We start from the raw sequence: 23,606 nt of genomic DNA on the forward strand, positions 1-23,606 counted from the left end.
CCAACTCTTCCTCTTATGGCAGTTTAAAATTGTGCCATGTGCAGGTTGAAGTGCATATGAATTCATAACACTAGGTGGCATCCCATCCACGTTTCTGCTGTTGTATACTACTTATTACTGAAATGAACAAATTAGCATCACATATAGAAGCATTTTGTCAATGTGTGTCAATTCAGAAATGTGATGAAATTATATCAGCTAGTTTAATCTCATATTTGAATATAGTGAGTGTGATATATAGGGTATTGCAGTCAACAAAAAATAATTTAAGGTTTCAGTTGACGTGGGAAGCTATGCATATAAATGGGATGAGAGGGTAATATCACCACCTTACAACTAATCGTAATAAGGCCCAACTAATATGGTCAATTTAATTTTACCATTGGGATGAATCAACACCCCTTTTGTGCAGTCTTGAAAATATAACATGTAATGTGTGTCACAAAGGTAGTATTTGTTGCAAGTCTAATGTAAGAAATGACAGAAATTCTTCCTTATATTTTGTCATAATATGCAACCTTGATGGGTGATGCATATTATAAGCCATTTCTGAGGGATAAAAAGATAAGAAAATTATTCTATTCTCTAATAAATTAGAGTGAAGTGTAGTTTTCCACAAGTAAAAACAGAGACAGGAAGACACACAGAGAGGTCTAGGTTGTATTAAATGTTCTAGATGTTTTATTGGTGTTGGTTTCATTTATTTGACACACATGTTTTACTTGTTGTGTTTTTTTTTTCTTCTTGACTTTCAACTCTTGCAGCCATCTGAGATAGACCCAGCCTGAGACCGCTGGCCCTTCACTGGTCTCCAACACATACATGAACACTATCCTGGACCGGACCAGGCCATACCAGGACCTGGACTGAACCACAGCTGGACCCAGGCATGTGGACTCACCATCACCACATCACAGCACACTGCACCACATCATACCGGCACACCTGCAGTGGCAGGAACATGAACGCCTTGACTGGCGTCTTGTGTCTTTTGGTAAAAACACAACTTGAAACCCTGCTCTGCTGTTACAGTCTTAGAGTAGCCTCCTGAAAAACGAGCAAAAATAACTGAAACCAAACAAAAAACAAAAAGAGAGACACGTATGTCTTGCTTTTTCCTATCTCACCACTATTGTTGTTCTTCTTCATGAATGTCTCTCTTGAGCTGTTTTTCAACATGTTTTTTATTGTTTCATTTAAATTCAGTATAGAATTATATAGATTTCCTAGAGCACACAGAAAGATTGAATTGTATTTACCAACTTGGGGGGGGGTGTACTGTAATAGTTATTAACAAGGACAATGGTTCACACAGTGCACACAAACAAGAGACAAACGGGGCGGGAGGGAAGGGAGGGGTGTGAGAGACAGAGGAGGAGAGAGGAGGGACAGGACGCCATGTGGTGTGCTTTGTTAGGCCTAAATGAGGAAAAGCAGCTCTCACATATCCCCCCCCTCTCGTCTTCGAAATAAAAAAGACAAGTAAAATCATTTAAACCCCCCTGTACCCCACATTTTAAAAAACAACAACAGTGTGGCCGTTGAGAACGCAAGAGAGGGAAAATGGCCGCAGGCAGAACGACGGGGAGATGACCACTCCGCTGGTCCTCCACAGACAGGAGACGGAGGTGAGAGGTGGCAGTCGAAGTGGTGTCGGCGGTGGGATCTCACTGTGTGATCTTTATATCTGTGTGTGATTGGAGGACAAGCAAAGGGTTCGCGAGGAGGGAAAAGAGAGAGTAACGGAGGTATAGAGAAAGACGAGGGGAAGAGAGCAGGGGCTGAACAGGGAAGGGGAAGGAACTGGATGGCCCTTTTTTGCAGAGCATAGACACTCCCTTTGTATCCTTAGCTCATTCAAATCTACATACACAATATGCAGCTGCCGTTTGGTAGATATATTGGTTTATGTACACAGCAGTGAGAGAACACATGCAAAGAGTATCATAGGAGATGGGGAGAAGAGGGGGCGGGTCAATGTAGAAAGTTGTAAAGGTGCTTTTGCTGCTTTTAATCTTTGGGGCAGTTGTGATGAAAGTTGCTTCAAAGCGGTTTTTGTCGGGGTAGGACATCTGGAGGTGTGTTTTGCCAGGGATGGAGTGACAGGGGGGAGAAATAAGTGGAAGATGTAGGGGGTTTGAGCAAAGATGCTCCATTGATCAATAGTATGTCTCCTTTTCCACCCAACCTGGAATGCAAATGAGAGAGAGAAAAACAGAAAGGAATAGTTCATAGTTAATTAAACAAGATATAATTTATGAAGATTTTCCACTGAATTAGCATTAGTTAAAGGACTACAACACTTTAGAGGAAAACACCGAAACCACTCTCAAGTCTGTACAATAAATATGTGGCTACAGGCAGCAATCAGTTAGCTTAGCTTACAAGAAATATTGTAAAGGGGGAAAAAGCTAGCCTAGCTCCGTCCGAAGATTATAAAATCTGACAACCAGCAGCTCTAAAGCTCATTAAATAACATGTTATATCTAATCAGTACAAAACTCAAGTGTAAAATCTACATGTTGTGGTTTCACGTCGCTGTGAGTTTGCCAGTCAACCATCAGAGACTCCAGGAAGTTATCGCACCAAGCCAAAAAATAGTGCAGCATAATACCCCTGTAACACCACAACGTGTTGTTGTTGCACTATTCCTTTAAATAAACTTTGATTTAAGGGGGTAACACACATACTGAGAGAAAAATATACTAACCTCCAGGATTCCGGCGGAGGAGAAGTTTTCGGACTTCATCATAAACAAAGATGAGAAAACTATAGGGGAATGCACAAAACCACCAGGTAGGTCTGTGGGCAAGACAAGAGAACCACAAGAATTAAAAAATGATCAACTAAACAGATAACACAATATGTCTTTATATCAGAATGACTGCATATGTATCCCTGTGATACATGTGGTAATGGCACTCACTTTAGAGGATACATCCTGAGTGCCACGTCCATGCCTGGGCAGTAAGACAGGAAAGCAGCCAGGGCTGTCTCTTCAAACAAGCCAAATATCAAGATCTTGTTCCTGGGTTGAGAAACACAATGATGATGCAGAAATTGAGATACGTGTTACCCTTATTTATTTCCATTTATTGCTAATGATGGTTGGCAAAAAGGTACATTAAGTGCCAATGTAGGTTCTGGAAATCCAACACCTGGAAATACACATGTAAGTCTGCTGGTATCACAGTACAGCTGGACTCACCTCATGCCCTGCTGGAACACAGAGTTACGTCTGGTCTTGCAGATGATGACATCAGCCCACTGTACTACTACAATACTGACAAAGAAGGCAGTGTGGCATGTGAACTCTACAATCTTCCTCTGTTCGTATGTCTGGGGGCAGGAGAGAACAGATAGCCAGTAAGATAAAGAAAGAAAACCTGGAAACACAACTACAAGTTAACTTAAACACACAAAAAAAACGCACTTACCCACTGCTGCCCATAGCTGTCCTCCAGGTCGTTGACAGAGCGGTCATCCCAGTTGAGCCTAATGCCTACTAATAGACTGGGCAAGAAACCATTTTCAGCCAAGATGACAAAGTAGGAGAAGAAGCCTCCCAGAGCTTGGATCATACCTGAGGAAAAACATACAAAGAGATAAGTTACAGTTTTCTGACTGACTTAATGTAGTTTTCCCAAAAACATTGCAGATAGGTTCAAATATAATCTGGCTGTTGTTGCTTGTGAACAAAAAAGTGGGATAAAGTTGATTTTAGCACACAATTACTTTCAGGCAACCAAGATCAATCAATGCAGATCAAAGACAGTTCACAGCCTGGATCAGTGGTAGCAATCTTCATTTCACCTACCAATTTGTCCATAGGCAATACTGATAAGCCTCTCATTCACCAGCTTGTCCCTAGATGGGTTCCTGGGCTGACGCTTCATGATGTCGCTCTCAGCTGTTTCATAAGCCAGTGAGATAGCTGGCACCTGAGGGAAGAGGAAGAAATGTGAACTTTTACAGTACAGCATGACGTGTCATATCAACAGGAGTTGTATTCGCTGATGAGTATGTGTGAGCGCAAAGCTGTATTTGTCGGAAAAGACAGTGACTGTTTGATCAGCTCTCACCATGTCAGTTCCCAGGTCAATACAGAGGATGGTGATGGTTCCCAGTGGCAGGGGAATGTTGACGATGATGAAAAACAGGAAGGGAGTGATCTCTGGGATGTTGCTGGTCAGGGTGTAGGCAATGGACTTCTTAAGGTTATCAAAGATCAAACGGCCTGAAGAGAGAAAGCAGACAGGTCACATCATGTATTAGTCTTGAGTTGTACGTGAGTTGGACCTCACACATTTTCTAGACCCTCAACATTTTGTCCTGAGCTCTGATTTTGTGTCAGAATATTTCTTTTAGTTAATCTGCAGACAAAAAATATTATTTTCCACGCACTTCTTTTTACATATTTTCTCATTATAAACCCTTCATTGATTTCAATGTTCTCTGTCTTCCGGTTCTGTCCTTTGGGTCTTCTCACCTTCTTCCACTCCTGTGACAATAGAGGCAAAGTTGTCATCCAACAGGATCATGTCTGCAGCCTGTTTGGACACATCTGAGCCAGAGATTCCCATGGCAACACCAATGTCAGCTTTTTTCAGAGCAGGGGAGTCATTCACACCATCGCCTGTCACAGCTACAATGGCACCCTGGGAGAGAAGATGGAGTAATGAGGTTATCTGGTATAAATACATAGAAGTCATATTTGTTTAATGTTGTTATTCATCATCTACCCAGGTACCTTCATTTTATGAGAGACCTAATTATTGTAACAATCTATGCCAAAGCAAGAGATTAATACTCTTCATTCATATGATCACAATACATTAAATGATTCAATACAACCTCAGTGTCATCAGATGTCAAAGGCCGGATCTATTTTTTTATAGTTTTTATAAAGACTTGAAGGCTTGAATGTTATTTGGCAAGAAAATAAATTATTTAGCCCTGCGATGGACTGGCGACCTGTCCAGGGTGTACCCCGCCTTTCGCCCAATGTAAGCTGGGATATGCTCCAGCCCCCCGCGACCCTGTACGCAGGATAAGCGGTTGATGATGGATGGATGGATGGATAAATTATTTAATAAAACACCATAGGCCATTTCTTTTGCGTCTTGAAACTAAACTTAAAATGTTACAATGAATGAAATATATTTCAATAAAACTAAAGCCTGATATTTTATATACAATCTAACCATCTCACTGAAGAAGGAAAAAAAACATGTCTAATGTCGCAGTCAGAGAATCCTCATTCAACAGATAACTAGCGCCATCTGCTGTTGTAAAAGTATACTGATACCTTAAAGTCTAATCACTGAATGCGCCCAATGAATTTCTAGAAGGACAAAAGAACCTGTCTTCGATTCAAGCCTACTTGAATTATAGATGTGTCTCCTACTTTTTTAAGTCATACAAAACATTGATTGAGCGTTATGCATTTTATTAAAACAATCTCAAATGCTCCAACCAGTCTCTGGCAGCCCTCTACAATGATGAGTTTCTGTTGTGGGGAGGTCCTGGCAAAGACAATCTCTGTGTGATTCCTCAGGATGTCGTCCATCTGATCCTGAGATAGATCTTTCAGGTCTGTACCGTGGATCACACAGGCCTTGGCATCCCTGAAAACAGACAGCAACTGTGAAGGAATTTTTCTAAGAAGACCTACGTGGGTTAAAGGTAGCAGGTACAGATCATACAAATAGGAACAGAATGACCTTTGTCTCTCTAGCAATAGTTCATGCTGCTGTCTTCGTCTACGAGAGCATGATGACAGCTGGGTAGATAGGAACGAGCCGTTGCCTAGTCAGCCAAGGACAACAGAGATATGGGGCTCTTCTTTTCATGTTTATAGACAGACAGTCTCCCCTTAGAATGTAATACATGTGACCACCTATTTCCAACTTGACTTAGGTATGTATTAGAGTTCAATATCCAATATACATATTTATGCCAGTAGAGAATGACCTTGAATGGGATACATCATAGATTCCATATGTCCAGTAAAGGGATATATATTGTTAACCAGGAAGAAAAATTTAGATTTGATTTAGGAATTACTACTGCTGTCGTCATTTGCTCCTCAACCAACCTTCAATAAATATTGCTGTGTTTGAGTTTCCTGAAATATTTTTCATCAATAAGGTTCCACTAGCTCACAAGAATTTTCCTTCACAGAAACTTTAATGTAGGTCCCATAATTTACCATAAATTGTATGATTGCGTTCATGTTTTTCTGTGAACAGACTTTACCTGGGGTTAACCTGGCCGACAGGTATGTTGAGACGAGCTGCAATATCCTCTACTGTCTCGTTGCCCTCTGAGATGATGCCCACTCCCTTGGCAATGGCCTTGGCTGTGATTGGGTGATCTCCAGTGACCATAATGACCTTATAACAACAAGAGCAACAAAAATGACTTTTCATCATGTGATGTCACAAGGACATATTATTATACAGAATCGTCTTATAAAACACTGCAAGGAATGAAGAGATCATATATTAGGAGTCACCTTGATACCAGCAGATCGGCATTTGCCAACAGCATCGGGCACAGCAGCACGGGGAGGGTCAATCATGGACATGAGACCAACAAAGCAAAGGTTGTCTGTCTGGAAGTTTACATCTTCTGTGTCAAAGGCAAAGCCTTTGGGGTACTGGTCTTCTGGCAGCAGGTAGTGGCAGAAACCTGGGGGGGGAAAGAAACGTGTGCTGAGTGTTTAATTTGTGATGTCCTGAAATCAACCTATCTCTACTTTACACCTCTGACATAACTTCCAATAGTACAAAATATCATCACTGCAAAATAAAGCACATACCATGTGTGCCTTTATACCAGAAATTTAGGAGCATTTCTGTTCCGATTAGTAAGTGGTCATGTGAACACAGCATGTTGTTCATTCATTGTAACAGGTTTTGAACAGTAGGTGTCCCCACCACCCAAGGGAAACTAAGTTACACAGCATGCAGGACAGCAGAGGCACTTGGTGGATCAAATAAGCTATCGAGTGTTAATTACTTAAAATAATCCAAAGTTTAATTAATGTAATATTGTGCTTTTTGTAAATATAATATGGCATGAGGAATTACTAAACAAACTGGAAAAGACAATTTACAATTCCTATAAGGTCATGGTCATACTGTACTTGGCCTGTCACCCTTTTTGGCTCTGTATCTTTGACCATCCATCTTTACCTTTCTCCATTTCTATATGTCCTTATGTAACCGGCTGCACCCTAGAATGTACTGCACGGTCCTGACTCGAACCGACGGCCTTGGGTACGGGAGGCGGTCATGCTGACAAGGAGGCTAAAAGCCATGGCCGTTTGTCGCCAGTGCGTCTCTTAAGGTGCCGGGGAGTGAGGTTTACTCACTAAACAGCCTCCCAGGTTTCCGTCACACTTACCCAGTACTCGCTCTCCCAGTCCTCCCAGCTCCATGTAGGCATTCTGGAAAGCTTCCTTCATCTCCTCATCCATGGGTTGCTCCTTGCCCTGTATCATGATGGTGGCGCAACGGTCCAGGATCCTCTCAGGAGCTCCCTTCATCACTAGCAAGTAGCGGTTGTCATTGGGATCCTCTGTCTCATGCACTGACAGCTAGAGGTGGAGAAATGAAAAGTGACATAGTGAATAGGGTGTTTGTGCATAAATGGGTTTCACCTGTGTTCACAGCCAAAATCCAACCCGTTACTTACTTGGTATTTGTTGGTTGAGTTAAAGGGAATCTCAGCCACCTTCTTGTTCTTATCCCTCATCATCCTGACTGAGCCACAGGACAGTTCAATACACTTCAACAGAGCGGACTCTGAGGCATCGCCGGCCACGTCACGCTTCAGGATGGGAAATGAGTCTTGTCCTGCTTTGAACTGAGCGCGGTTGCACAGACCAGCGACGCGAGCCAGAGACAGCCATGTCACTGAGCTCTTGTCAAAAGCGGCACCTGTAGACATAACACAAGTGGGTATAATTAACCATCATGGCTTCTAGTAATTATTCATCCTTATTACAGTGGTAACAAATTTTTATCAGTGGTGTCTATATGCCCTCTCCTCACTCACCAGACTGGTCCTCAGTGGTGTCAGCCTCATGGATCTGGTTGTCAAACCACATGTGGGCCACAGTCATCCTATTCTGAGTCAGGGTGCCTGTCTTGTCAGAGCAGATGGTGGAGGTGGAGCCCAGCGTTTCTACAGCTTCTAAGTTCTTCACCAGGCAGTTCTTCTTAGCCATACGTTTGGCAGTCAGGGTCAGACATACCTGCAGGCAAATACATCGTGTTTAACTATGTTAATTATGATTATGTTTGGATGTATCAACTATGAAGCTCCAAAACTGAATTTCTGTATTTCTTGATGCTAAATAAAGAGAGTTCACAGTACAATTAAATAAGAAGCAACCAAGTAAATCTTTATTTTTAATAGCATCTTTCAAAATAAAAAGAGAAAGAGAATACATTTAAAGAAATGGAACAACAATCAATAACAAGTATAGACTTGTAAGAAAAGTAAGGTAAGCGCTTAAATCAGACAAACATAAAGGAAAGAAATAAAAAATGTTATGTGTCCAAAAGAAACTAATAGCAAACAACACATAAAGATACTATATGATACCAAAGTATGCTAATTTAGATGTCCACTTACAGTGACTGTAGCCAGCAGTCCTTCAGGCACGTTAGCCACAATGATACCAATGAGGAAGATGACAGCCTCCAGCCAGGTGTAACCCAGGATGATGGCGAGGATAAAGAATGTGATACCAAGGAAGACGGCCACGCCTGTGATTATGTGGATGAAGTGCTCAATCTCTTTGGCGATGGGGGTTTTGCCGGTCTCCAAGCCAGAGGTCAGAGTGGCAATGCGACCCATGACTGTGCGGTCTCCAGTGCAGATAACAAGGCCACGCGCTGTGCCTGGTTTGGTAAAAAATAAATATAATGATGTAAAGTATCTTTGTACCTGTGTGATTAGGCCTTTCAACACATTTTCTCAGTTAAAATCACAATTATATATAATATTTGAGTCTAAGAGCGAACAATATCTAACTACAGACACACAAGTTAATAGCATCTAATACTATTGCCACAGTGACCATACCTTCCACACAGTTGGTGGAAAAGAAAGCAATGTTTCGGGTCTCCAAGGGGTTGTCATGAGTGCAGTCAGGTGACCTGCTCTGAGGTTCTGACTCGCCTGTTAGTGAGGAGTTATCAACCTATTGGGAAAAAGTAAAACATGTAATTGCAAACAACAGAAAGCAAGATGTGTGTGCCTATGTATGTATGTGCGTGTACCTTGCAGCCATGAGCAGAAACCACCCTGATGTCAGCCGGGATCCTGTCTCCTCCCTTTACTTCAATCAGATCTCCGGCAACCACTTCTTCAGCGTTGATCTGTACCTTCTCACCCTCACGGATCACCAATGCTTGCTGCAAGGAAGGTATCAGTGATGGTTAGAAAATATACACACTGTTTGGACATAGTTTAGACAAACATGGTCTTTAGAAATATGGGAAGAGCAGAAAACAAAGACCTCATCCACCACTTCATGTAAAAATAATAGTATGAGTAAACACACTGTTAGCAAAGAATTTATCAAATTAAATGCAAATCAAATTGGTTTCTTTTGACAAAGCGCATGTTTACCTGAGGCACCATGTTCTTGAAAGACTCCATGATTTTGGAGCTCTTGGCCTCTTGAAAGTATGAGAAGCAACCAGTAATAACGACGACAGCTGTGAGCACAATACCTAGGTACAACTGGAGAGAAAGAGAGAGAGACAGAGATAGAAAGTCAAAAATATGCAAGTGTAGGAAGGAAGGCATTAGGTATAGTGTGTGTGATGCTAAAATCACTTTGCTGAGGTGTTATTTATGTCTGTACTTCAGAGTCAGAAGTGTGACGGATGTGTTAATGAGGTGTAGGTAGGGCAGATGTGAATATGTGTAAAATATGTGCAAAATATGTGCGGCTGTCTGCTCACATTGTCTCCTGCAGGTTCATCCTCAGTGGCTGCCTGGATGGCGTAGGCCAGGAAGCAGAGGATGGCGCCGATCCACAACAGGACAGAGAATCCTCCGAACAGCTGGCGACAGAACTTGACCCACTCCGGGGTGGTGGGAGGAGGGGTGAGAGCATTGGGACCGTCCCTAATCAGATACTCTGCTGCCTTGGCATTGGTCAGTCCCTGGAGGGAACACAGAGCAAGTGGGATGTGAAGTTAGAAAGTAAGTCTGCTCTGGGGCAAAGCCAACAAAAACATTTTCATATTTCTTTATTATGTCATTGGAGTCTAGGGGACAGTTGTCTTGGATTGTCAATTAAACTGTAATAAACCAATAGAAGTTCCATAATGCCACCTTGTGGCCAACTGGAAAAACTGTGTCAAACCATAGCTGTACATTCTGAGAAAACTTCTTCAACTCACCTGGACAATATCAGTCTGGAATTTCCTGCATACTTCCTCTATCGACATCTTATGTTCTGTCTGGAAAAAAAAAGATACAGCGATAATCAGTACTCTGCGTAGTTCAGTATGTTTAGTAGTTGTAATTTTTTTGCATGCAGGAAAAGTGTGTAGAAAGTAGTCGCAGAATTCTGCTAATATGTGATCAAAAAGAGTTTGGATCTTTTTAGCATTTTTCAGAACATCCAAGAACTTAATGGCATACAAGTTAATTAGAAATTGACTCCATGCATGCAGTTCACCTCAGAGCCAAGAGTATCAGAGCAGCCAGATTTGGCGTCCCAGGTGTCTGTTTCTTGCGCTGGGATGTGGGATCAAATTGACGACCTCCTGATAACAAGTCACCCCTCTTACCAGCAAAAATAAAAATGTTTGGCCTGTATGAGAAAGATTTCCCTTCTCTTCTCAACAGATCCGGTGTCAATTCACTTTCATTTACTATAAGCTCCAAGTGGATGTTCTTCAAAAGTTGTCAAATAAATCAGCTTATGACTGTTATGACTGTAAGAATCAAAAGGGAATTGGCCTCAAACATACTTTATGTCAACATTCAGTTCCACAAGTATTCAGAGATAAAAGAAGGTTTTACTTACAATGGGCACTTCCTTCTTCAGGTCATCCATGTCCCTGGGTCCCCCCTTCTTCTTCTTGGGGGATCGGTCATCTTTGTCCTGTGTGGTGGCAACGCGGTAACTGTCTGACCGCCCATACTACAGACACACACACATGTTTTATACATGCCTTTGGACTAGATTAAGGAAATAGTAGCCCGGGTGCCTTTGTATATAATCTTAACTGTTCTCTAGGCTTGTACATGTACAGTTTATTAACTACAACCAAAATTTGTCTCTGAAAATGCATGAAATGCTTTAACTGTTCAGAGAAAAGGCGTGCCTGGCATTCTAACAGTATTTAACAGTAACTGACAGCAACAGAAATAAAGCCAGTGGGCTTTATTGTATTCATTATACAGTAAATAATGTTGTATCCTCGTGAAGTGGCCTTGTGAGGTAGCCTGTATTTCTCAGAAAGTAATAACCTCAGTTTATAAGGAAGATTTTAAATGAAGTGCATTAAAATAAAAACATTATCACAAGAATTATTTAAGACATGAAAGGTAAATGCATTACCCTGATAGCCTTTCTGAACAAAAACATCTACATTAAGAGTGCATCATTCAAGCATGCGCGTGCTGTATGCTCTGCCATATCCATTTGATCTCCATTGATCAAATAATTCTTGCTCTGATGTCCACAACAGCCTAATGGACACATCAAAACATAATCAAGAGCAAATGGCTTGACCTGTAGGCTTTAACTAATCACTTTATTTTGCAGCAAGCATTAAGGACATGCGAGAGAGCAGGCAAACAGAGTTTATGCTCATCAAAGGCTTTCTGATTAGATTCAAATATGATTCTACACTATACATCAGAGACACCTTGATGTCAAGATTATAAAAAAATACTATTATTAAAGTACATGCATGCACCCACACACAAACACCAAATGTCCTCGTCCTCTTCTGTTGGCTTAACTGCACTGCTTGTCACTCCACGTACTAACCTTACTATAATTGTCCCCGTAGAAATTGGCTTATAGTTGTGAGTGGACTATTAATAACCCAGATTTTCTCCAGCACTGCACATTCTAGTCCTTCTAGGTCTATAACTGTAACTCTAGCTTGTTTTCTGGATAGTATCCTGATTGCTGGGTCACATCTATACAAATGTCCCTCATCAAAGGTCAGAGGTCACATGGAGAGGCAAGAATCCCTCCCAGGAGGTGAGAGTGGGTCAGATCAATATTATCAGATATACACTGATGACTCGAAGCATGGGCTTGCAAGAATGACAGAGTTGCAGAGTCCAGCTGATATAAAAGCCACATCACTTACCCTGAATCCGACAGAAACATTGATGCCTATCAACTAATAATCAATGACAACAATAATCTTAATTTCAGATTAAGGTATGTGTATCAAAAGAGCAATAGACGAGGATACAGGTTAAGATTTAATTGATTAAAAAGATAAGTGGTAGGTCTACTGTTTTTTCTTCACAGCAAATCAAAAACCAACTGCGTGCTGAAATTCACTGAAATGAAGAAAGCACCCTCTAGTGGTTCAATCAGGTAGTTACAGTTTCAGGACTGCAAAATGTAAAAGTAACTGCTGCTTGATTACTTTGATTGCTTCTGATTTTATAATGCAGATATGAACTACAAAGAAGCAAACTGATCCGCTGTTTGTTATAATGCTTAAAAGCACGTTTAATAATTCAGTTCTAAGTCAATAACCAAATGTACATACAGTATTTACAAAAGGCAACAGTGGGGGAGTGTGAATGGAGATCTCAATTCCTCCACACATCTCGATTAACAAACTCACAAAACCAAACCACACCCAAACACACACACCTGCAGTGCGTCAAATGTGATTACCAAAGGTAGGTAAAACACTGCATGTCCCACTTGAACTGTAACTGAGCTGTGTGAAACTCTTGTGAAAGACCCGTGTTTCTGGTTTGGCGTCAAAACAAAGGATGTGTGAAAAAAACTTGTCGACTACTCTCATTCACTCACTTCATAGTGGAGAACCAGTTGTTAAGTAATGTCAGAATTCAAAGCAAACAAAATAAACTGTTTGTTCAAGCATGTCCAGCAGACAGTAGCATGCCAGTGAGAGGGAGCTGTTTAACCTGACTGCTGACAAACGCACACACATGCATGCAAATATGCATACATAGGCAGAGTTCTGCAACTTAAAGAAGTGTTGAGTAAATATCTTGCTGCAGCAAGACCAGGCAGGCCTGGTGAGGCAGAGGCTGTATAAAGCAGAGACTGATGCAGTGGAAAAGTACTGCCGCACAACCCCTCAGAGACAGACCCGGTATGCGTGCACACGTGTGTGTGTGTGTGTGTCTGTGAGTGAGAAAGAGGGTGTGTTGGCACATACATCTATGTTATATATATGTATGTATGTATTATCCACTGGAGATTAACTGAAAGAATGAAGGCATCTTATCTTTATTTAGAGATGAAAAGTGTTGAATAACATAAAGTTACATATTTGCCTTCTAATCAGGTGTTAAATAGGTACTATAATCTCAAAGATGACAGACTGGCAGGTGCGTAAGTATGTGCTTGTAGGTATAACATTGTTGTTGTGGAATAGTTTTTCCACAGGCAATTAAATACATATAGGGAGCATTGTCAGCTCAAGAGCACACTTAAATAAAATACAAAACATAAATATGGACACACACAGGTTTTTCTCTATCTTTCCCTATCAAACTAACACACACAAATACCCAGACAATAGGTAGGGGGGTGGAGAGGTGTGCCAAACCAAACAATGTGTGGTGAAAAGTAGAGACATAGAGAGATGGACATTAAGGGGGTGGATGACAGACAGGATTGGGCACATGGAAAGGGAGATTTCAGTGGGAGGTGAGAAGTGGGGATAGATAAAGAGCGAGAGAGGCGGATGGAGAAAGGGACTGAAAGTGAGAGTGAGAAGAGCTGTTGTCACCCTTCTCTCATGCTTCTAATTAGATATTGACCAGCAGTCTTTGTCTGCTGGCTCTGTGTCAGTGTTTGACCCGCAGTGACCCCACTCTGATAGATTGCACAACCTTTCTTATGGTGTGTGTGTGTGTGTGTGTGTATGTGTGTATCACTTTGAGTAAGTGTTCTCATATGGTACTAGATTAAATTCTCAATCTGGGTGTCCGTGTTTGTCCTTAAGTGTTTATGTTTTCGGATATGAATGAGTAGTTATCAGCATGACTCACAGAGAAAAGACAAGTTGCTGATTTATCTTTGGTCTGTGTTTACTGTATGTTGGGTATGTTAAGTACACGCCTGCTTTGTGTGTGTTAGTGTGCTTGCCACTCAATCATTAATGCTCTCCTTTTCCCAATCCATACACATCCTGTTACCTAATAAGGTGTGTCTTGCACCATGTTGCACCTACAATAACATTTTTGCAAAAAGGTGAAACAAGTGACAGCCTTTAAACTATACATATTTCTACATTTAAATCTGTTGTTATTGTAGTTAGATGTTTCTCATCTGTATAAATATCCATCCCTGTTATCTCCATATTGCGTGCATGTACAATCTGAGCATGTTTTCATTTTTACATTTACATTGTCATTTGCAGGAAGCATCACAGTGCACCTGACTGTGTGCATCTGTGTGGGTGTCCAGCTATCTCACACAGCTCTGGGTAATGTAATGAGCCCCCTCTGTTCTGAGGAAGAAATCAGAGAGTGGCTGGAATTACAGACGGTCTCACTCCCCACAAGCGCACAGACAAACACAGACTGATGGTGATGATACACATTTGTGACATCAGGAAATGGAAACATGATGAGGCTGCTCCTTTATGGTTTACATAGTGTAGTCACTCACATGTAGTTACATTTTGCTTATAAAAAATCTGCTCAAAATTTCAATAATTCAATAAAGCCAATGCTTTGTGTATCTGGTTGTCTGTTTGATTTGACGAATTATTCTGCAGGCTTGCTCTGGCTAACCAGACTAAACCTTGCATTTTGTCCTCATGTGAACAACACTAATGAGTGAGTTTGTAGAGCAAGTAACCATGGTGACAGGCACAGCCACTGGCATGGTGACGAAGCTCAGCAGTGGCCAAGTACTTCTTGAATCCCCTGATGTGATCCGAGATGAGCAATAATTGATGCAATTCTAACTGGACACTGTATTCACTGCTGTATAAGACAAACAGGCAATTGATTCAAGGAATTGGTGTGTGTTTGTGTGTGCTTGTGTCTTTGTGAGCAGAGGTGAGTCATTGTGTTGGCTACAGTCTGCATGAGCAGCATCTACACGCATTGCGGCAGAAAGAGTGAGGAAGTGAATGAGATACCTACTGACAGTGAAATAATATGATTAGATACATATACAAGGCACAACGTATAGTTATAGTCATAAAGTTCTGAGCTTGTCAAAATGTTCCCTAAATGTAGCATGGCAGTTAACAGTGTGTTTTCTCACTTGAATGAGTACTGGGCATGTTTAAGGCAAATGTGGACTTCTTACATGCCATGTCATGCATGTTAAAGGCAACAGCTCAAGGCACGCCCGCTGAGGGTGGGTTTGTCTGTGTCGTTGGCAGTTTTGTTTCCCATTATGTGGAACTCATATGAGGAAGTGGTTTGTAGATGGAAGAAATACCATCTTTTGTTCTTATTTTGTCTTTCTGCAACCCTACACGCAGTCACATGCAAGGATCACATCAGCTCCTCTGCGCTGACCATGTGAGAGCTACATCATGGCCTTATTGTGTGTTTGTCACTAGGACCATGACTGAAGAATATACAGCTGAACAGTAAAAAATACATATGTTTTCTGTGTCTTACAAAGGGTCGTTTGTCTGGGAACTGTATGCACATTCACAATGAAATTATCGTAAATGGTCATGTGTCACATGCTTTGTTTTTTAAAATTATTATTAAGGCATCATTGAGACTCCACCACACTTGGCTGTCCCTCTCTATCTTCTCTATGAATTATCCAATAAAAGCAAAAAATTTAAGACACATTTATGAAAATGCAAAAAGATGTAAAAAGGTAAGAATGAATACAAACAATATTAATAAACATATTTGATAACTTTACGTTAAATGTTTGCTTGTTTGTAATTTTATTTCTGCATCTGTAGACCTGCTATTATACGTGTGGTGTATATATATGTATTGTTGCATGATTGCATGTGTGTGTGTGTGTGTGTGTGTGTGTGTGTGTGTGTGTGTGTGTGTGTGTGTGCGTCACCTTGCAAGGTCATTGGGCCATCTGCTGTTTCTTGCAGCAGGATGGCAGAGCAGTGGGGGGAGGGCGGGGACCAAGGGACATAGCTGTTGGGATTAGCTAGTCTGATTACTACGCTGGATTAGCCCACTGTGCCTCTTCCTCTGTTTGTCTCTCTCTCTCTCTCTACACTTCTTTCTCTGGTATTCTCTCTCAGGATAATCAAATCTCCACATTTATAATTAGGTTCCAGTGCCTAATCATTTAGGGAATGGCTTCTAACAGTACTGAGTAAGTGAATGGATTTGATGGTTACTTTTAACAGATTATTAGGATTTGAAAGCCTTGTAATAGATATTTGTTTCACTTATCTGTATCAGCCTTGATAATGATATGAAGGCTTTTTATCTTTCTATTCAACAAAGTGGACAGACTTCAAAAGGGGGAGATTCCTGATATCAGACATGAAGAAGAAAGGGAGAAGATTCCATAAAATGTTTCTGCATGAAACAGACAGTGACAACAACAGTCCTAGGGGACATCCTGTTCCTACCCTGTGACAGTTAAAATGAAATGCTAAATGTACAAGTACACGTCATGGAATGATCCAATGGAAAAGTATATGTAAATACATGTACAATAAAAAGATTGTGGCCGTTTAAGAGCAATAAGATAAAATCTTAATCTCTGAACTACATAAACACAAAGAGACAGAGAGAGATTAATTCTCTTTAGCTCTCAAATAATCTGTGTTGTGCTCTCCTAAAATAAACAACCGCAAGAAACGCAAACAAACACAACCCAAACTGAAAATCCCAATTTAAATTGTCGCCCCTCCTGCCCTCCAGTCTGTTCCCTTCTGAACATCTGTCTGTCCTCTCATCAACTTCATCTGAGACAATAGCGTAACTGTGCAGCTTTAGTTCAATATAATGCACTCTCCACCCATGTGAGCTCTGAGGGATATACTTGCGCTGTAATTGGTGTCTTGGCGTGTGTGTGAATGTGGCCTGGTCTAGATTAGCATTGTAAATCTTAGTTCTGGTAGGGAATCTGGTAGGGAACATGGCATCTCGCCACAGTGTGAGTGAGGGCACCTTAAGATTGCTCAGCAGGGAGCTGCTTTCACAAACATGTGCCGATGTGCATTTACCCACATCCATACACACAGCTGCTGACTGCACACAACTAAACTAATTAAACCAAATACCGTTTTAGATACTATGATATGTTATGTTCAGTATGATGAATGGATCTCCTTAACTATTCACTATTCAGGAGTATAATTACTTTAAACCTTAAAACTACTTGAAGAATGCTGAAACCTTTTCACTGAATGGAAGCATTACATAATAACAAATCACAAATCAAATGCAGCAGCGTGTGGTAAAATGATCTGTTTTTTATCTTAACAAGCCTTTGTCCATTGTGGCTACTCAGTGTTACACTTTGTGCTTTGGTGTATTCACACAGGGACGCACACATTCACAGTCACACACACTTCACAAACATACACACATCTCCAGGACAACACCCTGAATTAGTCATGTCATTGTAGTCAGGCAGCCTAACCCCTCTGAATCGCTCTCATTATGGGAGACCATCAACACGTTAATGTTGGAAAACTGTTATAAATCACTAGGTCTACTGTAATCTCTAAAACAATATATGAAGGAGACAGCACTGACCTTTTGATTTTATTAACATTACACAAGTTGCTACTGAGCTCACAGCTCAGGTTTTATCCTGTTAGTCTCACACTAGCAAGGAGGCTAACCAGGTTTTTTTTTGCTGAGGCCCTAGATAAATCTGGAATCTGTCCTTCAGCAGTATTCTCATTAAGAAATTGTCCTCATACCAGTGGATATCTATTGATCAAGAAGCTTGAAAGTGACAATGGAGGAGCATTTCAAAGGGTCAGCATATTGACCCCTAGGCCACAGGGCCAAAAGATCCCAGCTGGCTGTGTGGTTAGAAAGTCCATACGGCATCAGAACCTGTATGCTTTTCTATTGGTCCCTGCAACACGTGGGACAGATCAGTTGAGGTACAGTGCAGCCTGTCAGCATCAGGCAGCAGGTGCAGTGGGGAGGGACGTGCAGCACTCTGCACCAAACAAAGGGCTGGGCCTCTGCAGAGGCCACACACATCCTGAACTACCTTCTACTAACACATTATAACTACTCACTAGTGCAAATATAAAAGTATATGCTGTTCTAGACAGGTTTATATCATGACACAGGTAATTAGTCTTATAGGGAACATGACACGAACAGGAGCTTCTCCTCAGCCATGCTGCATCTCAACCACACCCCTCGTCACCAGCCTGTATGACCTTCTGGCAAAACCTCAGTGCTGCTACAACAGCTTCATCTCTCTTTAATACCCCATCCCCCCGGGCCAACAGCCCACCTACAGTACACCTCTCCGACACCACACTTCAGTCAATGTCCTATGAAGACCTCCCTCCCAACCACATCCCATCAGTCTCCTGTCCCTCTGAAAACCAATCCCACAAGGCGCAGCAAGAGGAAACAGAAGCCACTGTAATGTGAGCCTCGGGTCATTATCCTGTAACAGGATATACAGCCAGGCAGCCCTCCCCCTCCATACTCCTCATCCGTCACTTTAAATCCCTCTCTCTTTCTCTCTCTACACCTGCAGACCAGTCACTACTTATCTGCCCATCCTCTCTTTCCCTCTTGCTCTCTCAGCAGTGGCACCCTCCCCCCATCAGTGTCACGTGTCTGAAGGTGAAAACCAACAGTCGATCCATGTGTGCAGCCCTCATCTGGCTTCATGATCCTCCTATAGTTTCGTCAGCATCACAGACAGTTATGTGTAGCTGCATTAATGAGGATGGGCAGAACAATGAGCAAGGTGAGAAGGTGTGTGAGTGAAAAGACCTCTAAGACATTTCTTTGGAGATGCTCTGCCAAATTTAGAGTATGTATCTCTGTATCTCTACATCTGTGCAAAAGCTTTGCTCTATAGCATCACTGCTGCCTGTTAACCCGGTCCTTTCTGCGTGATTCCTTGTGCCAGCCTATCACAGCTCTTTACAGGGAATTTCCACACCAGAGGCCCCGCCCCAGGTTTGACGCAGAAGGCACGTTGCAAGCGATGCCCCCTGCGGCCTTGGGAAAGGACAGCTGGCGCAGAGTGCGCTAGTAAGAAATTCAGAAAGACAGAAAGAAAGAGAAGAAGTGTAGTCGAGTGATACGCGTGATAACAAGATAGGGCCTCCTCGGTCCACTAAGGCCGATCCATCAATCCCTCCATCCCTTCATCCATCTATCCATCCCATTTCCCATTCAGGGTGACCTTAGCTCGCAGCAAGTGAAAGGCAAGGAAACAACCTTCACAGATCGCCAGGGGCGCTCACGTTGCCTTCAATAATGGCAATCTGTGGGGAACTGTGGCATCTTCCGAGATGACACACCAAATACACTCAGCATCTCTCCTTCACACTGCGTTACCAAACTTCCAAACAGCAGCAGTACATGCGTAAGCACTTTTTGCACTCTCATCCCTTTTGACGCAGTGCCCGCTGATGCTGCCGGGTTGGCTTTCACATCTAAATGAATAGCCCGACACGGACCGAAAGCTCTCTTCCCCGCGATGACACCGGCTTACACTGCCTCTCCAGCGGCAGATATCGCTCTTTACCGCGTGGTCCCCTGTCCGCAGTGTCACACCACTGCATCATTCAGCATACAGACCGCGGTCGGAGATTAAAAATTACAACTCCTTGCACAGGATGATGATGGAATAGATATTGCGCAATAGCCTACATTGGCAGTCGCTGTGTTTTTCCACCAGCCTCATCTGATTCATTTGCATGGCTAATACGTTCTCCTTGATAACAGGAAACAGAGCAGATGCTTATAATGCTTTAACGGTGCGCACAGCAGATGACAAATCTCTGAAACCATAACTGACAAATTCTATCAAGCATATAGTCGTGATCCTGGTGTAGGCTACTGACCGCGTCGTTTCTTTAATAGGCTATGTAGTGAGCGAAAATGTGCTCACTGTTGGCGATAATCGAGTCCCTGTTATGTCACAAATTAAAGGGGAAATAAACTGGCGATGCGCTTATTCCCGGTAACCGCATTATGACGCATGGGTCATTGAGGGTGCCGAGGACGACACTCCTCCGCTGCTAGCGTCCACTGTAAGGACGCGATGGCCTCAGCATCTGCCCGGTTCCTCGCCAGATGCTTCTTGTGTGGGGCCAGACCGGAGAGAGGGCAGTGCCAGTGGGGTTTAAAGCGGGAGAGGACATGGGGAGAGGGGGGAGGGCGGGGGACAGCGAGGGCAAGAAGGAGGTCACAGTACACCGCGTTCATTCATCACGTCATAGAGCAAAACTATGTGCGTGTGTGCCTCCAAATGTAACAAAACTCTTTAAAGCACAGGTTAAGAATGGGTGAACTGAACAGGTTTCTAACACGTGCACCCCTTCCTTCCTCCTCGCCCTCCCTCTCTCCCACACGAGAGCTCTCGGTAAGAATAAACCGATTAGGCCTACAATGGCTGGCAAGGTTATAAGGCCTATCTGGAAATAGGATATGGCACATTGACAACCTATAAACCACACACACATTATCTTCGTATGAGTCCGGCATCATTTTTCATTCATATTCGGTCTCGGGGCCCATTTAAATTGACCGAGTGAATCAGGGCAAAGGACACGAGCCAATAATAACCTATTCTGTTAAAGTCAAAACCTGGGTAATGTCAAATCAAAGGGAGCAGTCAAATGCCGCTGCGTTCTATAGCTGTAGCCTACAGGAGCTACTGGCTATTCAATCTGTCGCAGTCTAACAGACCAGGGTAAAAAGCGGTTCCGCATTACAGACAATGTCACTCAGACAAACGGAATTTCCATTTTTTTTAAAAAATGACATCACGGCTCAGTTTGCAGCCCTTCCTCGTCAGGAATAATAGCCTACATCAGGGTACCGTTCACTTCACAGGCCACTTCAGGTGGGCTACAACGCAGTTAGAAAGTTGGGAACATCAGTCTTACCCCCATGTTGACGCAGTCACTCTTTTCCTCTTAGGTGATGCACGGCTTGAGAGGTGTCAGCCCCTCACGTTGAATTATACCAAAATGCCTCGCCTTGAAAAATAAGAGAGAATATGCTCAGTTTGTCAGGGTTGCTTAAAGGAAAAATAACGACGTCAGGGACGTAATACATAGGTCTCACAAAATACTATTTCTTAAGCTTTAATGAACGGTTTGTCAAACCTTCAAAAAGATTAGGCTACAATCTTTCTTCTCCGTGAGACGTCACGTTCAAATGCAATATTGCGGTCTCAAGCGGAGCATCACGCGGGGATGCGTTTCCTTCCTTTGCTCTCTGATACTTGCGGTGAAAGACCGGCGATTCTAACGAGCCGCACTGCTACCTTTTCAGCATTGATCTCCCTCCGCGACAATGCCAGCTGCCGCAGTACTCCGCTTCTCTAGCCGCAACCCTCCGCCAATGAAAGAAGCCCCGCTTCAAGCAAATGAGTGAACCGACAGGCAAATTACACCCGCCCACCACTCACGCAGCTGGCCAATCATAATTCGGACTGTCTCATCGGTGAAGCGATCACTGACCAATTGGTTTCATCTGAACCTCCAAGTTGACCAATAGAAGGCCAATTCTGCCCCTCCTGCTTTACTGCAGAATTCCGAGGCTTGCAGCCAGCAGCATCGCGAATCTCTAGGCTGAAATTTTGTATAAATGGACGCACAAGGTTAGATTTTAGTTGTCGTGGTTGTGTTTGTTCATCATGTAATGTATTTATGTAAAACAATGGATTTGTGTGCATTATTGCATGTGATAAGTACCCTTGGATGTCTCATCAGTTGTGTTTGACCTGTCATGGGAATGTTGTCATATGTCACTTCAGCAGAATCATATTTGATCCTTTAACCTCCCAGTTCAGTCATCAATGTATCACTCTTCAGGGGCATGCAATCTGCAACCTGACTGCCAGTGCATCAGCTGGTGAACATTTTTGACAATGCAGAGTCAGCAGCTTTAGCTGATATGGAGAGACTTGAACACAGTGGCAAATGTAAAATACTTACATGGGTGTAACTTAGTGGAAATAAAGCAAATAATCAAACATGGTTTGTTTCAGCAGAATTTGAGGCCTTTGGAGCTGTATCTCTGCTTGACATTTATGAGAACACTTCCACAAAATGGTATCTACTGTTCTGTACTGACATGTGGGATGACAGCTGCAGCAAGTATTCGCACACTGAGAGAAGAATGGACTTGCAGGAAGAGAAAGAGACAGAAATGACAGAAAAGAGAGAGCGCGTGAAAGAGAAACATACAGAGGACATGCGAGAGCGGGACGAAGCTGGCCCATATGCAGCAGTGAGTTGCCATTGCAGGCCATTGGTCACGTTTTTCCTCAGTGCTTTTCACTGAAGGAACGAAGCAGCAGTGAGAGCACACACACAGAGTCATCGAGTTGCATACGCACACTAACACACACACACATTGCATGCATATAAAACCATGCCTGATTTGCAAGGGAAAGCTGAGAGTCATGCCTGCTGTCCCTGCAGCAGATTGTTGCCATGCCTCACTGCCTTCCTTGCTACAGGCTCAGACGATGACCACGCAGCACCAAGACACCCCAGAGCATCAGAACGGGGTTAGCTCAGGGTTAGAGGACAGTCAGCTACAACTGTCTTCAAACATGCTGCTATAGTGCCGTTGGTTTTATTATGTAAGCTATCTGAAATACTGCAGATGATTTTTGCAGATATTTGGGTTTTTTGTTTATGTTGTGTAATCTTCATGAACTACCAAATGGTTGGAGTAACATTTCAAGTATACATTCTGTTCCCAGTGTGGCAGATCCCACCCATTTTACAGGATGTGAAAGCAAATGTTGACACTTTTACATTGGCTACATTTGGCTTTTACATTGATTAAGGTCCTAAAGAACAAAGAACAATTTCCACAGCTTATATGAATGTCACACTATTGCATGCAAATTCAGATTAATGTTAGTTCTTAACCTTTTACCACCCTCTGTTCAGCCTGCAGGGGGCTAGCACTATGTAGAAAGTTCACTGCTAATACTATGAAAAGTAACACACATTATATACTGTATGCAGATTAGACTCTTGTATTTTTAGTCCTTTCAAAAAGAATGCTTTTGTTGTAAAAACAGAGTATACAGCTGAAACATTACAAATCTGGTGGTTTCCTAAATTTGTGGTGGGTGTTTGGGTTAAATTAAGCTATACAAGGGATGTACAAAATAACACAAACATCAATGAAATTGAATAGCCTTGCAGTAAAACCTATTGGTGAAGCTCATAATGTCTGCTTTTTGGGGG

General features: G+C 42.4%; 1 protein-coding gene across 2 annotated transcripts; it reads right to left on the reverse strand.

Moving 5' to 3' along the window:
* Positions 1 to 658: 658 nt before the first annotated feature.
* On the reverse strand, positions 659 to 21,661 carry atp1a3b (ATPase Na+/K+ transporting subunit alpha 3b). 2 transcript variants are annotated; one of them, XM_046046179.1, is made up of 23 exons: positions 21,501 to 21,661; positions 21,279 to 21,371; positions 11,063 to 11,179; positions 10,431 to 10,490; positions 9,987 to 10,190; positions 9,649 to 9,762; positions 9,297 to 9,431; positions 9,100 to 9,217; positions 8,647 to 8,915; positions 8,065 to 8,263; positions 7,702 to 7,946; positions 7,411 to 7,603; positions 6,518 to 6,693; positions 6,259 to 6,395; positions 5,477 to 5,627; positions 4,490 to 4,658; positions 4,083 to 4,237; positions 3,818 to 3,941; positions 3,438 to 3,583; positions 3,209 to 3,339; positions 2,927 to 3,028; positions 2,711 to 2,802; positions 659 to 2,188 (listed from the first exon to the last, which is right to left on the reverse strand). In XM_046046179.1, exons 2-23 carry the CDS (start codon positions 21,282 to 21,284, stop codon positions 2,160 to 2,162), a joined length of 3,072 nt encoding a protein of 1,023 aa, XP_045902135.1. In that variant the 5' UTR covers positions 21,285 to 21,371; positions 21,501 to 21,661; the 3' UTR covers positions 659 to 2,159. The 2 variants fall into 2 exon arrangements, with proteins under 2 accessions (XP_045902135.1, XP_045902136.1); XM_046046180.1 differs by having other exon boundaries at positions 11,063 to 11,140; positions 21,501 to 21,660.
* Between the last annotated feature and the right edge of the window lie 1,945 nt (positions 21,662 to 23,606).

This window comes from Micropterus dolomieu, linkage group LG03, assembly GCF_021292245.1.
Source record: "Micropterus dolomieu isolate WLL.071019.BEF.003 ecotype Adirondacks linkage group LG03, ASM2129224v1, whole genome shotgun sequence".
NCBI lineage: Eukaryota > Metazoa > Chordata > Actinopteri > Centrarchiformes > Centrarchidae > Micropterus > Micropterus dolomieu.

What these genes read in the sequence shown, in the direction of transcription:
- atp1a3b (XM_046046179.1), bottom strand. An exon ending in ACTCAACCAACAAATACCAA is followed by an intron (nt 7,604 to 7,701) that starts GTAAGTAACGGG and finishes CTCCACCTCTAG; the next exon opens with CTGTCAGTGCATGAGACAGA. An exon ending in TAGAGGGCTGCCAGAGACTG is followed by an intron (nt 4,659 to 5,476) that starts GTTGGAGCATTT and finishes CTTCTCTCCCAG; the next exon opens with GGTGCCATTGTAGCTGTGAC.